At 38.5% G+C, this 19,909-nt stretch overlaps 1 protein-coding gene across 4 annotated transcripts in view; it reads left to right on the plus strand.

Annotated features, from left to right (window-relative positions):
- The first annotated feature begins 340 nt into the window (after nucleotides 1-340).
- The window catches only part of ZFR (zinc finger RNA binding protein), a 76,517-nt gene continuing 56,948 nt past the window's right edge, over nucleotides 341-19,909 (plus strand). For 2 of the 4 annotated variants that reach the window (XM_020995220.2, XM_020995238.2), the window contains exons 1-2: nucleotides 345-600; nucleotides 931-1,030. In XM_020995220.2, coding sequence (XP_020850879.1) covers nucleotides 564-600; nucleotides 931-1,030 — 137 coding nt within the window. In that variant the 5' untranslated portion in view covers nucleotides 345-563. Of the gene's footprint in view, nucleotides 601-930; nucleotides 1,031-19,909 lie in introns of all 4 variants that reach the window. The other 2 variants (XM_020995247.2, XM_020995230.2) reach the window with 2 other exon arrangements.

A 19,909-nucleotide genomic window follows, 5' to 3' on the forward strand; every position in this document is an offset into this window, starting at 1 on the left:
TCAAATTCCCCAGTTAAAGCCCCCCTGAAACGGAACGGACATGAAAGAAGAGGAGCAGAAGGAAAGAGAGAGGAGTGAAAGAAGACGAAAGCGAACATAAGCGAGGATACTTCAAGAGCAGGAAAAGAGAGGAGGAGGAGGAGGAGGAGGAGGAGAGGAGGAGGAGGGAAGAAGGAGGGAGCGTAGAAAGAGAAGAAGGGGGAGTAAGAGGAGGAGGAGGAGCAAGGGGAGGAGCAAGGGGGAGGATCGAGGAGGAGTAAGGGGAGGAGGGTAGAGGAGGAAGGAAGAGGAGGAGAAGGAGGAGGAAGAGGAGGAGGAGGGAAGAACAGAGGGAATAAGGAAGGAGGAGGGAAGAGCAGGGGGAGTAAGGGAGGAGGAGGAGGAGAGACGAAGAGGCAGGGAGAGGACGTAGAGTGGACTACATCTCCCAGGGTGCACGGGACCGGTGGAGCCTGCGCAGTGAGAGCAGCGGCGGCGGGTCTGTTCTCCGCCGAGGAGGAGCCGGGCAGAGGAGGGGAGACAGTGGGTGAGAGTTCAGAGTTCAGCAGCAGCAGCCCGAGCCCATGATTCCCATATGCCCTGTAGTTTCCTTCACCTATGGTGAGTATAATTTACCCCCACCGTGAGCCCCCGTCGCCCCTAGCCCTCCTGACGGGGATGGCGAGATGAGGGGGGGTGGGGAGGCGGGGAGGGGAGGAGGCCTCGGGGTGTGTGTGAGGCGGGAGGAGGGAGGAGGCGGCGGCTGCTGCGGCGGCGGTCTGGGCCCCGCGGGCGAGGGCGGCTTCTCACCGAGCGTGTCTCTCTCTCTCTCTCTCCCCCTCCTCCCGCTCCCGCCTCCCTCCCCTCCACCGTCCCCTGTCCGGTGGCTGCGCTCTTCCGTGTCTCCCTCCTCCCGCCATGGGACCCGACTCTCCGCGGCGCCCGCCGCAGTGCCCAGCCGGCTGGGGGAAGATGCCAAAATGGCGACCGGCAACTACTTTGGATTCACCCACAGCGGGGCGGCGGCGGCGGCGGCTGCGGCCCAGTATAGGTAACGGCCCCCTCGTCGTGCTGCGCCCCTGCCCCGGCCTGCCCTCCCCTGCCCCCGCCCCCGCCCCCGAGTGGCCGAGGCCGAGGAGGAGGAGGAGGAGGGAGAGCGACCGCCGGCTCGGGCCTCCGTCCGCCGCCCCCCCCCCCCGGCCGCCCGGGCTCGGGGAGACCCGAGGCGAGAGAGGCCCCGGAGGAGGCGGAGGACTGAGCCGCCGCTGCAGGCCTGCAAACTAAGATGGCCTCCCGAGGCCTGGGCCGGAGCGCGGAGCCGGCGAGCGGCGGCCGGCCGGGAGGAAGCGCAGGCTGAGCCCTCCTGCCGCCAGTCTCCTCCTCCGCCTCCTCCCCTCTCTCCTCCTCTTCCTCTGCATCCTCTCCTCCGCCCCTCCTCTTCTCCTCTTCCTCCTCCCTCTCTTCGTCCCTTCCTCCCCATCCCCTCTACTTTCTCCCCGGCATCCTTTCCCCACTTCTCTTCCTTTGCATCCTGTCCTCTGCTCCTCCTCTTCCCTTCCTCCTCTGCTCTTCTCATTCCTTTCTCTCCTTCTCCTCCACTTTCTTCTCACTATCCCATCCATCCCTCTTTTTCTCTTCTTTCTCCTTTCCTCTCTATCCCCTCCACTTTCTCCTCTGTATCCTTTCCTCACTTCTCTTCTTCTTCACCCGTTCCTCTGCTTCTTTCTCTTCTTCCGTTCTTCTCTATCCTCTGCTCCTTTTCATCCATTCCTCTGCATCCTCTCGTCTGCTCCTCCTCTTTTCCTCTCCCTCCTTCTCTTCATCCATTTCTCTCTATCTCCTCTTCTCTTCCTCCTCTGCTGTCCTCATTCTTTTCTCTCCATCCCCTCTACTTTCTCCTCTTCATCCTTTCCTCACTTCTCTTCCTCTTCACCCCTTCCTCTGCTTCTTTCTATTCTTCCCCTCCTCTCCATCCTCTTCTCTTCACCCCTTCCTCTGCATCCTCTCCTCTTTCCTCTCCCTCCTTCTTTTCATCTCTTCTTCACCCCTTCCTCACCTCCTTTTTTGTTTTCCTCCTCCTCTCCTCTCTTCATTACTTCCTCTCCATCCCCTCTACTTTCTCCTCTTCATCCCCTTCTCCCCTCTCTTCTTTTTCCTCTTCCTCTTCTCCCCTCTTCTCTTCTTCATCCCTTTTCTCATCTTTTCTACTTTCTCATCTCTGTTCTCTCCTCCCCCTCTTCCTCTTTATCCCTTCTTCTACTCTTCTTCCTCTTTTCCCCCTTCTCTTCTTCATCTCTTCCCTTCCATTTTCTTCTCTACATCCTCTTATCCCCTTTCTCTTTCTCTTGATCCCTTACTCTGCTCCTTCACTTTTCCCCCTTAATCTCTTCTCTATTCCCTCCTCTCCTTTTCTTCTTACCTCTCTATCCCCTTTTCTTTAAGTGGAGAGGACTTTGGGTTAAGGCACCTTGGAAGGTGACCCAGATCACCCACCAGCCCTCTATAAAGAATGGGAGGAGAATGGTGTTAAATTTCTCTTAAAACAGTACCTACCTCTCTGCTTTCACCCTCCCCCCAACTTCCCCTTGCCTTGCCATCCTCTTGTGGTGTTGGGGGGGGGGTGGGTGGGAATCTGTTGTTTTCCCTGAGGCATTTTTTCCGTCTTTGGAAGCTACTTTGGTGGCCAACTTAACTCTCAGGATAGTAAGACTCGGTGTTAGTTAAGTTCCCTGCCAACTTGAGGCATTTAGGCATCAATTTAGACCAATGGAATTGTTATCCTGAGAAGTACACACACACCGGAAGTGTTAGGGTCCACTAAACCTATAAGGCACCTGTATTATAGCAGGTGAGTTTCCAGATAGGATAAGAATCTCTCTTAGTCTTACTGTCTTACCATCTTATTAAATATGTATAGTGCAAGCATTATAGTACTGAGTCATTGAGATGCATCTAGCATTGTCTATTATTTTAGGAAGATACTTTTAAAGTTTCAGCAGCTACAAATAAGGAAATCTGCCTCAGAAAATAAATGAGTAGGCCTTAGTGTAAAATCACTAAGGGTTAGGGATTCAACCTGTGGTTTCATTGGTATTGGGAACTCTCCTGAAAGAAAAGCAAATATTGGTTTCTAAAGTTTGTCCTAACCTTTGTGTACTTTTATCTTAGCAAAGATCATCAAAAACCTAGGACTGATTTCCATCTTTACCTTTGGATTAATCTTAAAACTTGTTTTTAAAACTCTTAAAACTTGTCTTTAAAATATTTTTAAAATTCCATTTGAGTATTAGCTACAAAAAAAAACCGAGAAGACAGTTTTTTCATTAAACTTTTTCAGATAAACTCAAATATAGAGAGGCAGTATAGTAGTGGGAGAGTTGACATGGAAGTCAAGAAGACTCACATTCTGGTGTGACACATACTGGCTTTATAATGCTGAGCAGGTCTCTAAGATTGGAGGTTGCAAGTGCCGGTTTGTTTTGGTAGAGGAAGTTCCTTGCTAAGAGAACTCTACAAAGATTCAGTTTTTTTTTAAACTAATGACATAAAATGTAAATATTTGTCAAACATTATAAAGGCCCATGACACTGTGTTAACCTCTTCACCTAACTGCAATCTGAGGAGTGGTAGGAGATTTTAAAAACCCAACAACTTGAACATGTTACACTATAACAAGTTCTTTCTTTTGTGTCATCAGCATTTAAAAACTAGCAAAAGTTGCATTTGATGTTAACTGTTGAGTACCGAGATGTTGCTTGGATGGAAATTTTCAAGACATATTTGGAACTTCCAATATCCTTAACTACCAAAAAGGTTGCAGATGAGAATCTGTATCAGGAATCAAACTACCAAGTACTGAGTGTTCTAAAAGAGGAGGGGATGACTCTTTTATGGACTTGTATAAAGAAAAAGGCCACTTTTTTCTGGTGCCTTAACTCATTAGGTGCTAATTCCATTGGAATTCTAATTGTTAATTGATCCACTTGTTTGTGTGTGAGAGAGGAACTTTTAAAAATAGATTTTTCTAAAAAGTTTCGAACTGGAAATATGCAGCATGGGAAGAAATTTCACTTAGGATGTACTTAGTCATTATTTATCTTTGGATATGTTTACAGACATATAACTGTCTCCTAAGATGTTAAACTAATTCTTTAGAGACCCTCATATGGAATATGTTGCTATGACCTTGAAGAATTAAAAAGATGTGATTAAAATTTACCAGCCATTTCACATATTTGTGAATATTTCACAAAAACAGTACCTTAAATTGTACTTAGGTTTGTTCACATTATCAAAAATAGTTAAGACAGCTTGACTTTGTAATCCCACAATAAGGTAAACTACAAGGCGCAAAGGAAAGCGTGCCAAATTTAGAGTCAGAAAAACCTAGGTTCGAAACTCAGCTCTGCCACATGTGTGGGTGTGACCTTGGGCAAGTAACTTAATTTCTCCAGACCTCTGTTTACTTAACATATAAAATAGTGGGGATTGCATTAGAGGACCTTTAAAGGTCCTTTTTAGCTCTAAATATGCTGAACCTACATAAAATGAAAATTGCTTGTACTCCACAAGTATTTTTAAACTAAACAGTTAATGAAATGCATTTTTATATCAGGAAGCTTGACTAAATATTTTCTTGGCAGGAAGACTAAAATAATTTGGCCTTAAGAATAGAATTGTACAAATCACAGTTAATACATTTAATAATTGTTCTTCCCTGACATTAATGCCATTATGAGGCTGTAGAAATAGTAGATGTTCGTACATTCACCTCTTGTCCAACAAGATCAAATCACGGGGTGGGGGGATAGAGGGAATGTAAGCTATTCATATGTTCCTTAAGATATCTTTGCATAAAGGATTTAAATATAAACTTTCAAAGCTGAGTATTCACATACCTTACATAGAAACATAGACCACTTATTCATGCTATTATCCTGAAGGACTTTAACTTTGCAAAGTAAAAATACGGAGGGTCCCAAAAATCTTAGTGCAGTTTTAAGCTTCAACAGTTTTTGGAACTTCCATTATAGGTATAGCTTTCTTTTGGGGGGGTGGGGGGGAAGTGGGGAGATAACAATATGGTCGCAGATAAGTAAATACAGGATACATGCAGAATAGATATATGGTGATATGGTTTAAGGGGAAGGTGATCAGTAACAACTAGGAGAATCAAGAAAGGTCTCTTTGAGGATGTTGGCGTTTGAGCTAAGCCTTGAAGGCACTAAGGAGTTGGGTTCTAAGAGTAGAGAGTGAAGACGGGAAAACATTTTAGGCCCAGGGCTCAGATAGGTTGCCATTCTGGGTAATTAGAAAAATAGTAATACCTTCAACAGAAACAAGGAATTTAGGAGGGATAGGGATAGGTATAGAGGAAAGATGAAATCTGTTTTGAATATGTTGATTTTGAGATGCCTGTGGGATATATAGGTGGAAATTTTTAGTAGGCAATTGGACATAACAGGAGAGTAAAAATTTTATTCTATTTGTCACACCTATTTTTGATGAACATTACATGGTAATTAAAGGCAATCTTGGACATATTTTACTCATTTATGACCTCTATTTTTGTAATATTTAAGCCAATGTATTAAGCTACTTCACATCCTCAGGTGCTGAGAAAATTATTTCATGTTTTTGCTGATATAACAGTTGCCACCATCAGTGACATGAAATAATCATGGAGAACAGGAGAGGAAACCAAAGGACTGAAGAAGAAAAATATCTCTAAAGTTTTAGAAGGGAATAGTCAGAATCTTTAAACTATCAAGATCAGGGGTGGGGAAACTGCAGCCTGGAGGCCACATGTAGCCCTCTAGGTCCTCGGTTGTGGTCCTTTGACTGAATCCAAACTTCATAGAACAAATCCCCTTAATACAAGGATTTGTTCTGTAAAACTTGGACTCAGTCAAAAGGACCTAGGAGACCACTCCTGCACCAAGGAGCTTGACTGTGATTCCTGGGGAAATTCTAGAATAGATATTAAAGAAAAGGTTAGTGAACAGCTGGAAAAATAAAGCGGGGATTACAGAAAATCAGTATGGCTTTATCAAGAACAGGTCATGCTAGACTAACTTTGTTTTCTGTTTTGATGGAGTTACTAAATTAGTGGATGTGGAGTGCTGTGGATACAGTTTTTTCTAGGTTTAAGCAAAGCAAGTGTTAAAGTGTACTTATTCTTATGGATCAATGACATCAAATTAGTTTCAGAACTGGTTGAATGATTGAACTCAGGGTAGTCATTAATGTTCTATGTTAACTTGACAGAAGATCTTCAGGGGAGTGCCTCAGGGACTTGTGCTTTGTTTTCTGCTGTTTTAATACTTATATATTTTTATTCATGACTTCACTAAAGGCCTAGGTGGCACACTCCTCAAGTTTGTAGAAGACAAAATTCTGGAGAAAGCATACATATAACTGGATGACAGTCAAAATCCAGAAAGATCTTGACAGTGTAGAGAAGGGGTTCTTAACTTTTTAATGAGTCATATGGACCCCTTTGGAAGTCTGGTGAAGCCTGTGGACTCCTTCTCAGAGCAATATTTTGAAATGCATATGATACAAAGGAAACCAATTATGTTGAAATTCAGTTATCAATATATTTTAAAAAGCAAAACAAATTCATGTACTTGAGGTAAGAACCCCTGGGCTAGAGCTACAGGCTAAATCTTGTAAAATGAAATTCAGTAGGGTTAAAAATAAAGTCTTACACTTGGGTTCAGAAATAAGCTTCGTAAGTTCAGGTCAGGAGAAGCCATAGTTAGTACTTTGAGTGAAAAAGATCTGATGGTTTTAGTATACTTCAGGCCTAGTATAAGTCAGCTGTTCATTGTGGCGGCCCCGAAAGTTAAATTAAATCTTGGGGTACCATTTTTGGACTCATAACTTATAGGAATGCAGAGGTAATAATATGTCCTTTAAGCAAGACCATAGCCAGACCACTTCTAAAGCATCATGTTCAGGTCTGGGGACCACAGTTTAAAAAGAACATTGGTAAACTGAAGAGCATCTAGAGGAGTGCAACCAAAACAGTTAAATAACTTGAGTACATACCATGAGAATGAGTAAATGGATTGGGGTGGTTTAGTGTGGAAAAAAGAAGACTCAGGGAAGATATTATAACTTTCTTCCAAGTAATTAAATCACCCCACTTTGAAAGAGGAATTGAGCTTGGGGTTTTATTGGGTGAAGGAGTAGGAGTGATAGAAGCTGAAGGCTAATGGGCTTAGTTGTCAGGAAAAACTTCTCAACAAGTAGAAAATTGAATGGACAATCTTAAGGTGGGGGAGAGGGTGTTCCTCATCATTGGAGTTCTTTGGACAGAGGCTGGTTGACCACTTATTAGTTATATTGAAGATTCCTTTCAGGTATGAATTGGACAAATGACTAATGAGGTCCCTTCCAACACTAAAATTCTGTGACTTCCAGTTCATTTTTTTTCCCTTTCTAAAATTAAAAGCCAACTTTTTTGAGGGAAATTCCTTTACATTCACATTTTTATTTTGAAGCCCATTAAAAATAGTGAGGACTATTTGACAAAAATATTGAGAAAACTGGGTGGCAGTCTGCTAGAAATTAAGTGTAGACCAACACTTCACATTATACACCAATGCACACATGACCAAGATATGTGAGGTCACATCATAAATTATAGGAGTAAGCAAAAAATTACCTTTTGGGTCTATGGATAGGGAAGAGTTAATTACCATCCATTTGATAGAAAGGATCACACAGGATTAAATGGATTTATATAAATTATAAAAGATTTTGTACAAACAAACCTAATGTAGTAAAAATGAGAAGGGAAACAGATAACTGGAAAAAATCTTTGCATCAAGTTGTGATAAAGGTCTCTTATTCAAGATTGATAAGGAACTGATTCAAATTTATAAGACTAAGCCATTTCACAATATACATGATCAAAGGAATAGGCAGGTTTCATATTTCTTTTTCTTTAAAAAAAAATTTTTTTAAATTTTATTGATTTATTTTGATTTATCAACAATCACTTCCATATGCTTTTGAGTTACAATTTTCCTCCTGCTTCCTCCCCACCACCCTCCCCAAGACCACGCACAATCTCATATAAGTTATACATTTACATTCCTATTAAGCATATTTTCACATTAGTGAAGTTGTAAGTAAAATTTAAAACCAATAGGAGGAACCATTAGAAAAAGGAAACAAAATTCAACAGAAGAGGGAAAAAAAAATGAAAGTGATTCAACTTCCATAGTTCTTTCTTTGGATGTGGATAGCATTTTCCATCACAGGGCCTCTGGAGATGTCTTAGAACCTTGTATTGCTGAGAAGGGTTAAGTTTATCAGTATTAGTCATCACACAACGTGGCTGTTATTGTGTACAACGTTCTCTTGGTTCTGCTCACTTCACTCAGCATCAGACCATACAAGTCTTTCCACTTTTTTCTGAAGTCAGCCTGTTCATCATTTCTTACAGCACAATAGTATTCCATTACATTCATATACCACAACTTGCTCAGTCGTTCCCCAATTGATGGGCATCCTCTCAATTTCCAATTCTTTGCCACCACAAAAAGAGCTGCTATGAATATTTTTGTACATGTGGGTCCTTTTCCCATTTGTATGATCTTGTTGGGATATAGCCTTAGAAGTGCTATTGGAATAGTTTCCCTGTCAGATTTATGGAGAACGAACAGGAGACAGAGAACATTATGAAATGCAAAATGAATAACTCTGATTACATTAAAGTGAAAAGTTTTTGCACAAAGCCAGTGCAACTAAGATTAGAAGGAAGGTAGAAAATTGGGAAAGAATTTTTACAACCAGTCTCTCTGATAAGGGCCTCGTTTCTAAAATATATAGACAATTAAGACAAATTTATAAGACTACAACCCCAATTGATAAATGGTCAAAGGATATGAACAGACAGTTCTCAGATGAAGAAATTAAAGCCATCTATAGTCATATGAAAAAGTTCTCTAAATCATTGTTGATTAGAGAAATGAAAATCAAAACAACTCTGAGGTACCACATCACACCTATCAGATTGGCCAACATGACAAAACAGGAAAATGATAAATGTTGGAGAAGATGTGGGAAAATTGGAACACTAATGCATTGTTGGTGGAGTTGTGAAATGATCCAACCATTTTGGAGAACAATTTGGAACTATGCCCAAAGGGCTATAAAAATGTGCATACCCTTTGACCCAGCAATAGCACTATAGGGCTATATCCTAAAGAGATCATGCAAATGGGAAAAGGACCCACATGTACAAAAGTATTCATAGCAGCTCTTTTTGTGGTGGCAAAGAATTAGAAATTGAGAGGATGCCCATCAATTGGGGAATGACTGAACAAGTTGTGGTATATGAATGTAATGGAATACTACTGTACTATAAGAAATGATGAACAGGCTGACATCAAAAAAACATGGAAAGACTTATATGGTCTAATGCTCAGTAAAGTGAGCAGAACCAAGAGAACGTTGTACACAATAACAGCCACGTTGTGTGATGACTAATATTGATAAACTTAACCCTTCTCAGCAATACAAGGTTCTAAGACATCTCCAGAGGCCCTGTGATGGAAAATACTATCCACATCCAAAGAGAAAACTATGGAAGTTGAATCACTATCATTTTTTTCTCTTCCATTGAGTTTTGTTTCCTCTTTCTAGTGGTTCCTCCTATTGGTTTTAATTTTTACTTACAATTTCACTAATGTGAAAATATGTTTAATAGGAATGTAAATGTATAGCCTATATGAGATTGTGCGTGGTCTTGGGAAGGGTGGTGGGGAGGAAGGGGGAGAAAAATTTTAAACTCAAAAGCATATGGAAGTGATTGTTGATAAATCAAAATAAATTAATAAAATTTTTAAAATGAAAATAAAAAAGACAGTAGCCAATGACTATAGTAATCTACTATTTGATAAACTGAAAGTTGGCAGTTTTCAGAGGGAAGAAATCTAGGCTATGAAAATACTCCAGATCACTAATAATTTTGAAATGCAAATTAAAGCAGTGTTGGCTCTCACTTCATACCTATTAGACTGACAAAGATGCAGAAGAGAAAAATGACAAATGTTGCGGCTGTGGTTAAGTGCATGAATGCGCTATTGGTGGTGCTATGATGTGGTCTAGGTGTTCTGGAAAGCAATCTGGAACTATATCCAAAAAGTTAAAGTATATTATACTTATTTTGTGCTTATGGCTGTATCACTATTAGGCCTGTACTCCAAACAACTCAAAGAAAGAGGAAGCAAATCTATATGTAGAAAAATATTTATAGCAGCTCTTTTTGAAGCCAAAAATTGGAAAGGGATTTTCCTCCTTTTGGGGAATGTGTCTGAGCAAATTGTGAAACGTGAATGTAAGGAATATTATTATGCCATTAGAAATTATGAAATGGGCAGTTTCAAAGGGAAAAGGGAAGACAATTATGAGCTGATACAGAAATAGAATAGTGATCACATAGAGAAAAAACAACTTTGAAAAACTGTAGAACTCATAAATGCAATGACAAACCACCAGTCGCAAAGAATGAAATGAAACAGCTTACTTGCTGTGATGAACTTAAAATGCAGAAGAGAAAAACATGCCTTTTTGGACTTGGCCAATGTACTTTGTAGGGCTTATACTGTGTTGAGGCCTTTTTTTTCTTCCAGTTATTAAATAAGAAATTGTTCAATTGAGATGGGGGAGTATATTGAAAAGAATAGATTAATAAACAAATAATTCTTAATTGAAAAAATAAAGATAAACAATTTTTTAAAATCAAACATACAGAGAAATAGCTTTGTATAGTGAATAGAGAGCTATCCTTGATGGGAAGACCTGGATTCAAGTTCCTATGCTGACATGTTGACTGTGTAAATGTGGGCTAGCCACTTTAACTTTCAGTTGTCTAAGTCAAAGTAAATGCGGCAAATGTGGTTGGCAACACTGCCAAATGGGAGTGTGACTTGAACCAGGTTAAAATATAATTAGGACATATTTAACAAATAAATATTAATAGTAGGATATAATGTTAATATGTAATTTTCTAAGTCAATATGCAGATCGATAGGATTCCTTATGTACTGTGAGGGGGCCTGTGATTTCTACTTAAGTTTGACATGACTGGTTTAGGCAACTCCCTGAAACTATTAAATTGCCGGAAAGATGCACACTTCATTTGGTTGATAGAGAGAATTTTCTTACCCTGGATTTGCCTATACCAGTGAAGTCACGGATGCAGTCATTATCCCCATAAAAACATCTTTCTGGGAGTGCAGTAGTTTTTGTTTGTGGGTGAATTGCATAGTTCTGAGGAACAAATCTCAGTGATGTAAAATGAAAAGCTTTTTTTTATAACAGGTCTAATTCATTTCTAATAATGGGTTTTAGAAAATGAACTCAGAGGGTACAAAGTGTTCTAGAAGTTTAGATAACCAGTAGAGACAGTCCTACATAGAAAAGGATAATTCTAAGTAGGGGGAAAATTAGCTTTAATTTGAGTGCCCTGTTAGGGCCAGCATTTTGCTTTGCAATGACAGCATAAATGGTCTGGTTTCAAATCCTAGCTCTTCTACTTAACACTTGCAGAATCATAAGGGAGGTCATTTACTCTCTCTAGGCCTCAGTTTCCTTATCTATATATAAAATTGGAGGTTTGGACTAAATGACCTTTAAAGTCTTTTCTAATTCTAGCACAAATTCCATAGATCCTAAGTTTGTTCTTTTGTCTCACACATAATAATTCAGTATGAATATTACTGCCTTTTCAAATGTACACTTTCAAGAAAGTTGTCTTTTAAAAATTATTTCTTGGCAGGAATTTTAACTTTTTACATTACCTTGAATGTGCTCTGATTGGCCCATAATGAAATGTGTTAGATGACTTTTTACTTTGAGTGGATTTTATTTTTTGTGGTCATCACTTGAAATCCAGTCCAGCCTGCTGAAACTAGACATTTGTTGATTCTTCTGATACCTGTAAAGGACAAAATGTGTTTCAGCTTTCCAATGGAACTCTGAGTTACTCAGATCCAGTGAGTTTAGTTGTGTTGATTAGTGAATGGGCTCTTTTTTTTTTTAGATGATGTAAGGGTTTTTAACAGTAAAGAATAAGGGTAAGGTGAGTAAGATCATTTTGTAAACTTGATTGTTAACTTTGAAATTGACAAAACCAGGTAAACTGGTTTGGGAAACCATGGTGATGGAAATTTACTGGCTTTACAGATGATTTAAAAGTACTTCTAGTTACAGCAGTTGTTTTATTTATTGAATTCCAGGATCTTAGGTACAAATTGTGTAGAAACTTTTGCAATAATTTATCAAAATTTTAAGTTTCTTCTTTGGTATTAATATTAATAATATTAATAAAATTAATTCTTTGGTAGAAATGTTGTGCCTTGTGAGAGACCTTCCAGAGAAGGGAAAGATAGATCGTTTCTGTGTCTTTTAGTTTTACTTTTCATATGTAAGACCTCATCTACAAAGTGGAGTTCTGAACTGTACAAGACTTTTAGGAAAACTCTGAAGTTTGAGGAATGCTAAACATAGTTTTCATAATCACAAAATTAATAATATGTTAAATGTACATTGTTTGAGACCTAGTTGGTATGATCTGTTGCCATTAATTTTTTCATTTGAAGAAGTATTTTCCTTAAAAAGCAAGTAAACCTGGTTCTCAATCTTGAGTCAGCCTATCAAAGTAATAAGACAGAGCCATAGCAAACTTCTACTTGTCTTACTATAGTAGTTAATATAAATAGTTTCCAGGAGATTTTAAATGAATTCGTGGATGCTAATCATAGCAGGTGATTAGGAACACTTTAATCATCAGTAATGCACTTTCTGTGGTTGTCCACAAATTGTCCTTTGATACTAGAGTTAAGAGGGAGAATGAAGGACTGCATTTACTTTATGTTTGTATGTCTGAGTATATTTCTGAGTCTCATGGATGTCACATAAAATTCACTTTGCAGAGACCAACCAAATAAAATTTAAAGCATCATTTCATATTTACCTTAAATTTAATGTCTTCTCGTGTGTGCTGTATGATACATGTACAATATATGTATAATCAATTCTGTGAGGTCAAAGGTTTTATAGATCTGTTTTATAGATTAAATACAGTTAAATATTATAGTTGATAAAAATTAGAACTTTTAAAGACAGGAAAGTTAGGAGGAATTTTTTAAATTCTAAAATTATTGACCTACAGGTTTGATTTAAGTAGCTTTCCTGATATATTTAAGTTTTTATTTAAAGGTAGGAAAGGTTAGCCTTCTTTAAATTTCTACACTGGTGCTTCATGGAGGTGACTTTAAATTTTGAAGGCTGTGCTAGTGGAGTATGGGTTCTGGTAGATCCTACCAAGATAGAAAGCCATTGACTCCAGATTGGGTGTTAGAACTGATATGCCTGTCTCCAGAGGATGATCCTGTCTGATTTTGGAAAAGCTCATCATTAGGTTGGCCTCAGGACGATTTTTATGTTGTGTACCAGAGGTATCAATATTGTGACCCACAACACTCCTGAGTGTGGTCCAAGCTGGTTAAAAATACAATTGGGAAAGTAATAAATATGTGAGTTTCTAAGTCAGTATGAGGACCACAGATTTCCTTATCTGTGGTTTAGTGGCCCCTAATTCTATTTAAATTTGATACCACTGATGTATACTATGAAGAAGTAAATTTTATTTTTTTAGGCTTATGGTAACCTCCCCAGAAAAAAAAAGTTGTATATATGTATTTAGGAAAAGTCAGAGTTATGGGTTTCTGAGTAAGAAACAGGTTTTTCTGTTGAAACACAGTAGTGTTGTAATGGACCTTATGCAAAAAATGGTAGACATCTGATCTTTTTGAGTTTACCTGACAAAATAACACATTCAGCGCACACTTTGCTATTTCAGTTTTTTAAAAACTGTCCTGTACTTTGTAATTAATTTGGAATGGGATGGTTTCTGTATTCAAAGCTTTTTCATTTGAACAGATCCATAAGAACTGATATATATAAATAGTTAAAGCAGGCTGAAGGCAGTCTTCTGTAAAATATTAATCATTGACTATGTGATACCTTGTTAACAGCATGGGCTAAAATTTTGATGTTAAATTAGAAGCTGTGGCATAGTTGATAGAGAGCTGGCCTCAGAGCCAGGAAGACCTGGGTTTAAGTATTGCCTCTGAAACATTGGCAGCGTGATCTGGGGCAAGTTGCTTCCTTCTTATTGAGCCATCGTGTAGTCTTGGCAGTTCTCGCTAAGACTATAAGTTGTAGAGAAGATGCCTGCCTGTTTTAGTAAGCATTCCTCATCTCAGAGTTACCTATTTCAATAAAATCACAGATTGAGCTTTAACTCAATATAATTTGTAATGTTTTAATTTATATAGTCAATTAACAAGCATCTATCAAGTGCTTACTGTGTGCCAGGTGCCATTATAGGTGCTAATAATATGAAGATAAAAGGCAAATTATCTCTACCCTCCAGAAGCCTACATGCTATCAAGGGAAACAACATGAACATGTATAAATAGAAACAAAACTATATACATAGACTACATACATACTTATATACATACTATATACATATACACTAAATATATGCTATATAAGTAGAAACCAAATATATACCAAAAAAATACAAAGGGAGTGAAGTTAACATAAGCTAGGAGGGCCAGTTAAAGTCTCATGTAGGACTTGGACTGAACTTTGAAGTAATCTGGGTACTCTGAGAAGTGGAGATGTGAAGGTTAATTCTGTGTATAGGCCTGAGCAAAGCCACAGATTCTATTTTGGCTGGACTATATATAATAAGTTTGGAAAGATAAGCTGGACCCAGCTTGTTAAGGATTTTTAATGTAGGAGGGGTTTGTTATTTGATCGTAGAGGCAAATGAGAGCCATTGGAACAGAGGAGTAACATCAGACCTGTGCTTTAGGAAATGATGGATGCTTATGTGAAGTATGATTAGAAAGGCAAAGAGTCCAATTAGGATATGGTTGCAGTAGTTTAGGAGAGAGGTGATGAGGGCCTGAATTAAGAGTGGTGGTGACTGTGAGAGTGAGAGAGAAGAATATAGGGTAGGGGGTGAGTAGTGAGGGGTTGTTGTTATTGTTTGTCCTTCATTCTTGAAGAGGACCATGATATCAGGAATATGATGCCATGACTTGTAAATGAATTGGATTTAAGTGAGGGAGGGCTGTGCAAAGTCACTTGCCTCACTTTCTCCTCTGGAGCCATCCAATGGCATGGTATAGATCAGGATGGCTGGAGATGACCCTAGTGAGGGATAGTGAATATTCAAAGATGACTGGTTGTGAACCTTGGATACTGGAAAGAGTTATGCTTTGGACTCGTTGAATTTAAGATGTTTCTGAGATATGCAATTGGATATAACCAATAAGAGTTGATGATGTAGAACTTATAATTGAACTCAAGGGAGCTGATGAGATCATAGAGAGAACATAGCCTCAACCCACAATTAGGGAGTAGGATCAGTGGTCTGATAGGCAGGAGAAAAACTGCCAGAGGAGAGGATGGTCAACAGTGTCAAATGCTAACAAAGGATGACTGAGAAAAAGCCATTGGATCTAGTTATTAAAATATCATTATTAACTTTGGAGAGAACAGTTTTCAGTTGAGTAAAGTTGAAGCTACATTTCAAGGAGTTGAGAAATGAAAGCAGAGGAAGTAAATGCAACTGAATGGAGTTTGTCTGTGAAAGGGAAGAGACATGGATGTGGGATGTTGGGAGAGGAAATGGGACCAAGTAAGGTTTTTATAAAGCTAGACGAGACTTGGGTATATTTTAGATAGCAGGGAATTGACAGATAGGGAAAAGTTGAAGATGACAACTTAATTCAGTTGTAATGATATGAGAGGAAGTTCTGTACTTTGCGGGAATAACCAGAGAGCTGAGGAAATTGGGTCTTTAAATACTTCAGTCTAATGTACTGTCTGCTTTTGCTTTCCACAGTTATCTCTTTTAGACTAGTAATGATACTCCATCTAACAAAGATAGTTGAAAAATTGTTATTTTGCAGTGGTGATAGAACTCCTTTCAGTATAATGCATTGTCTAAAGAGAGGAGAGTCTCTCACTTGCAACCCTTCTGTCCTCATTTACTTGCAAGTTTCAACAGTATGTACAGAATAGGTTCAGTTCAGAAAACAGTTATTAAACAGTTATTATTTATAAGGCCTGTATTAGGCCTCTAGAGACTAAGAAAAAAAATAAATAAGTAGTCCTTGCCACCACGGAGCTTACATTTTACTTGGAGTTTGAAGTAGGTATTATTGTGAATAAGTACAAAACATTTCAGGATAGAGCTTGCAATAAAAAGGAGGAGGAGGGAGTATTAGGGAAAACTTTATAGGGAGAGGTAAATCTGAGATGTCAGCCTTGCCAGAAGATAAAGCTTTTAAGGGGAAAGATGAAATAAGATTGTATTCCAGGAATAGAAGATGACTTATATGAATGTGGGTGGTGAGGTATGGAATGTCACATTCAGGGAATAGAGTCCAGTTTACTTGGAATATGTATAAAGAGGAGTAATGTGAAATAAGGCTGGAGTTATATTTATTAGTAGAGGGACCTAAAACTAAGTTTTGTTAGTTTGAGAACCATTCGCAAACATAAAAAATTAAACATATTCTAAAACTTGTGCAGTTAGAGCTCAACAAATTTCCCCGTAAAAATAAATAGCTAAGTTCTCAGGATAAGAAGCGTATGGTGTTACAGTCAGTATATTTATAAGGAAAAAAATTTGAGTGCTTTCCTCCTGCCATGTTGGGAATGAAAAAATTCTTAGCAACAACAGAAATTTATTGTTTCCTGCTGTAGTAGCTGTCTAGCCCACTACAACACAAGAATATTTGCTCTCTGAAGAAAGCTAGCTCATGGGACAGACCAGATACATGGGACATGTGTAAGTGAGATTAGTGGAATACAGACGACAGCCAAGAGTAGGGGGCAAAGAAGAGGACTGAAAGCAAGGCCCAGGACTGAGAATTAGTTAGATCCATTAAAGCCAGATGTAAGATTTAGAGCTAGATTCATAGGTCTGAAAGGAGGGTATTGATAGGGTTCAGTTACTTTTCCTGGGTGTAGGAGTCCTATTCTGGGGCTTTTCCATCTTTACCATTCTGCCTCATACATTGGTACTTATAATAATAATTTGTTTTGTAATTGACAGTTAAATACTTGGCGTGTAAACTTAGAATGAGCTGAGGTTGAAGAGTAAAAGGTAAGGACAAAAAAAAAAGGATTTTTGCAGGGTTTTTAAAAGCTGCATTTAGGGGAAAGAAGAGGACTAAGGAAGGGATAGGAGCCAATCAAAGTGAAATGGTTAATGAAAGGAGAACTAAAGCTGCCCAAGACAGAACTCAAGGTAGATGGGACCACAGTAAGAAATCACCAGTGTGCCCTCAATGAATTCATATCCCAGGATACTGAAAGAATTGGTGGAATGTCTTTGCAGAGCTTTAGTTAGTGATCTTGGAAAGAATGTGATGGAAGTGCTGCAGAACTGGTGCAAATAACCTTTTTTTTTTTTTAAGGGAATAGTGAATCTGCCAGAGAACTTGAGTTCAATTTCTGGCAAAGTTCTAGAAAATCTGCATTACGGGGATGCATAGTGAATATGTAGAAGAGAGGCAGTGATCATAAAAAGCCAGTGTAGGGTGGTCACAAACAGACCATCTGGATTAATCTCATTTTCCTTTTTGACAAAGATTACTAAACCAGCAAATCAGAGAAATTGTAGAAATAGTTTACTTAGATTTTAGCAAAGCATATGACAAATCTTCCATATTTTTTTATGGGTAAGATAAAGATGTGGCACAGATAATAATGCAGTTTGGTATGTTTGGAAACGGTGTAATAGCCTGACCCATAAAGGAGTCATCGACTGCTAGATGTCAACTTTGAAGGAGTCTTTAGTGGAATGCCCCAGGACACTGAGCTTGTTACTGTGCTAGCATTACTATTATTGCCTGGGGGGAAAAGTATTGGATTGGTTGGCATGTTTATCAGATTTGTATATGACACAAAGTTGGGAAGGATAGCCAACATATTGACATTTGGATGGTGAAATCAGAATCAAAACTATTTCAGAGCCAAAACCAGTAAATTAACTCTTAATAAAAATGAAATTAAACAAGGGCAAATGTAAAAATCTCACTCTTGGTTGTCTTCATATTCCTAGTACTTAGCACAATGCCTGACACATGGTATGAGCTAATAAATGTTTATTGAAATAAATTAGGTTCTGAAAAAATAAACTTCAAGAACAAGATGGCAGAAGAGTGACTAGGCAATATTTTATAATATCAAAGACTAAGGAGGTAATAATCTTTACATAGATAAACTGTAGTTTGTCTAGAGAAAGGAAACTAGAATAGTGTAAGAACTGGAAAATGTGCCTTAAGAGAATTGGTTAAAGTAATTGGGAATATTTGGCTGGAACAAAAAAAGATGATTTTGGGAGGGGACACGATTGATAGTTACCTTGAGTATTTGAAAAGCCAGCCCACATGGCTTGCTCTGCTGGGCAGAACTAGATAGAAACAATATGTTGAAGTCTCTTGAGAAGTGGAATCAGCCTTGATATAAGGGAAAACATAACTATTAGAACTGACCAAAAGCTAAAGACCTTCTAGCAAAGATTTTATAACACCTATCTAGTATATTGTGGAGTAAATGAGTTGAACCTGATGGCCTTAGAGGTTTCCTCTAACTCATATTCTGTGACTTACCTAAGGGAGGAAGAAAGTGAATTTACTTACTCTTCTACACCCAAGGGTCATTGTTTAAACTTATGCTGTCATTAAGGTTATTGTGAATATCATAAGGTTTGCTTGGTTTGGTGTTTTTTTTTTTAAATGGGAGTCATGCTAATATTATAATTAATGAAAATGCCTGATTTTAAATAATTCAGCATAAGCAATATGACAAGTACAATTAATGATTTTGCTCATTGAACTTAGGAAAAGCTTGTAAAAGTCAGTAATGGTATAGATATTTAAATTAAGAGATAATGAGGTTGGGCTCAGAGAAATTTGTCACAGAAAATGAGGCCTAAACACTCTACTATTCCAGATGTCTGCCTGAGTTGTGTTAGTAGTTCCACCCCCATTGCATTTAATGACGACAGAGAAGACTTCAAATTGTTCTTAGGCCAGCATGGAGCTAGGGAACGCTGTCAGAGCTGGCTTCAGGAAGGTTTTTTTAGTGTTCTAATATGTTCTAGCTCTTGAAATATTTCCTCATTTTACTACAAGATACAGTAAAACCTTTCCCATTATTCTCCAGGCTATCTAGAGACCTTATGGGCTAGGACCAGAGAAAAAAGTATTTTTTTAAAAAAATCTGAACCAGAAGCAATCTGGTTCGAATTGACTGCCTTATGCCCACTGTTTCCATTCTGCTATCTTCATACTCTCCTTTTTGTCCCAGGACTAATAACTGCTTCTAGCTCTGGATCTTGCTATTATAGACAATGGCAAGTATTGGGAAAGAGACATGGAAGTTTAGCAGCAATACCAAGAATCTTAACCTATCTGAACCACTGTGTCGCATGCAATCCAGAAGAGACACTGCTGAAAAACTAAAAAACTACCTAGGATATTAAATATTTTGTTTTATTTTTTGTGCCTTTAGAATTAGTGGAGCTTTTATTAAATAGCCAAGAAAAGTATTTTCAACCTCAAATTTCCTCCATATATTGCATTTAATTTGTTAATCCTAATTTCTTGGTATGGATTTTCTCACTCCATTATCAGAGGAGGATGCATCTTAATGAAAATTGCATTAAATTACTGTGTGACCTAAAGCATTATATGAGTTGAACTTGGTAAAGGTTCTAGAACAGTAAGTGGTGTTTTATAGTATAACACCACATTCCTATATTTTGTCTTTATGATTCATGACACTGTTTTTCTTAAATGTGTTGAGGTGAAGA

Source organism: Phascolarctos cinereus, unplaced genomic scaffold, assembly GCF_003287225.1.
Source record: "Phascolarctos cinereus isolate Bilbo 61053 unplaced genomic scaffold, phaCin_HiC Scaffold_4;HRSCAF=312, whole genome shotgun sequence".
Taxonomy (NCBI): Eukaryota; Metazoa; Chordata; class Mammalia; order Diprotodontia; family Phascolarctidae; genus Phascolarctos; species Phascolarctos cinereus.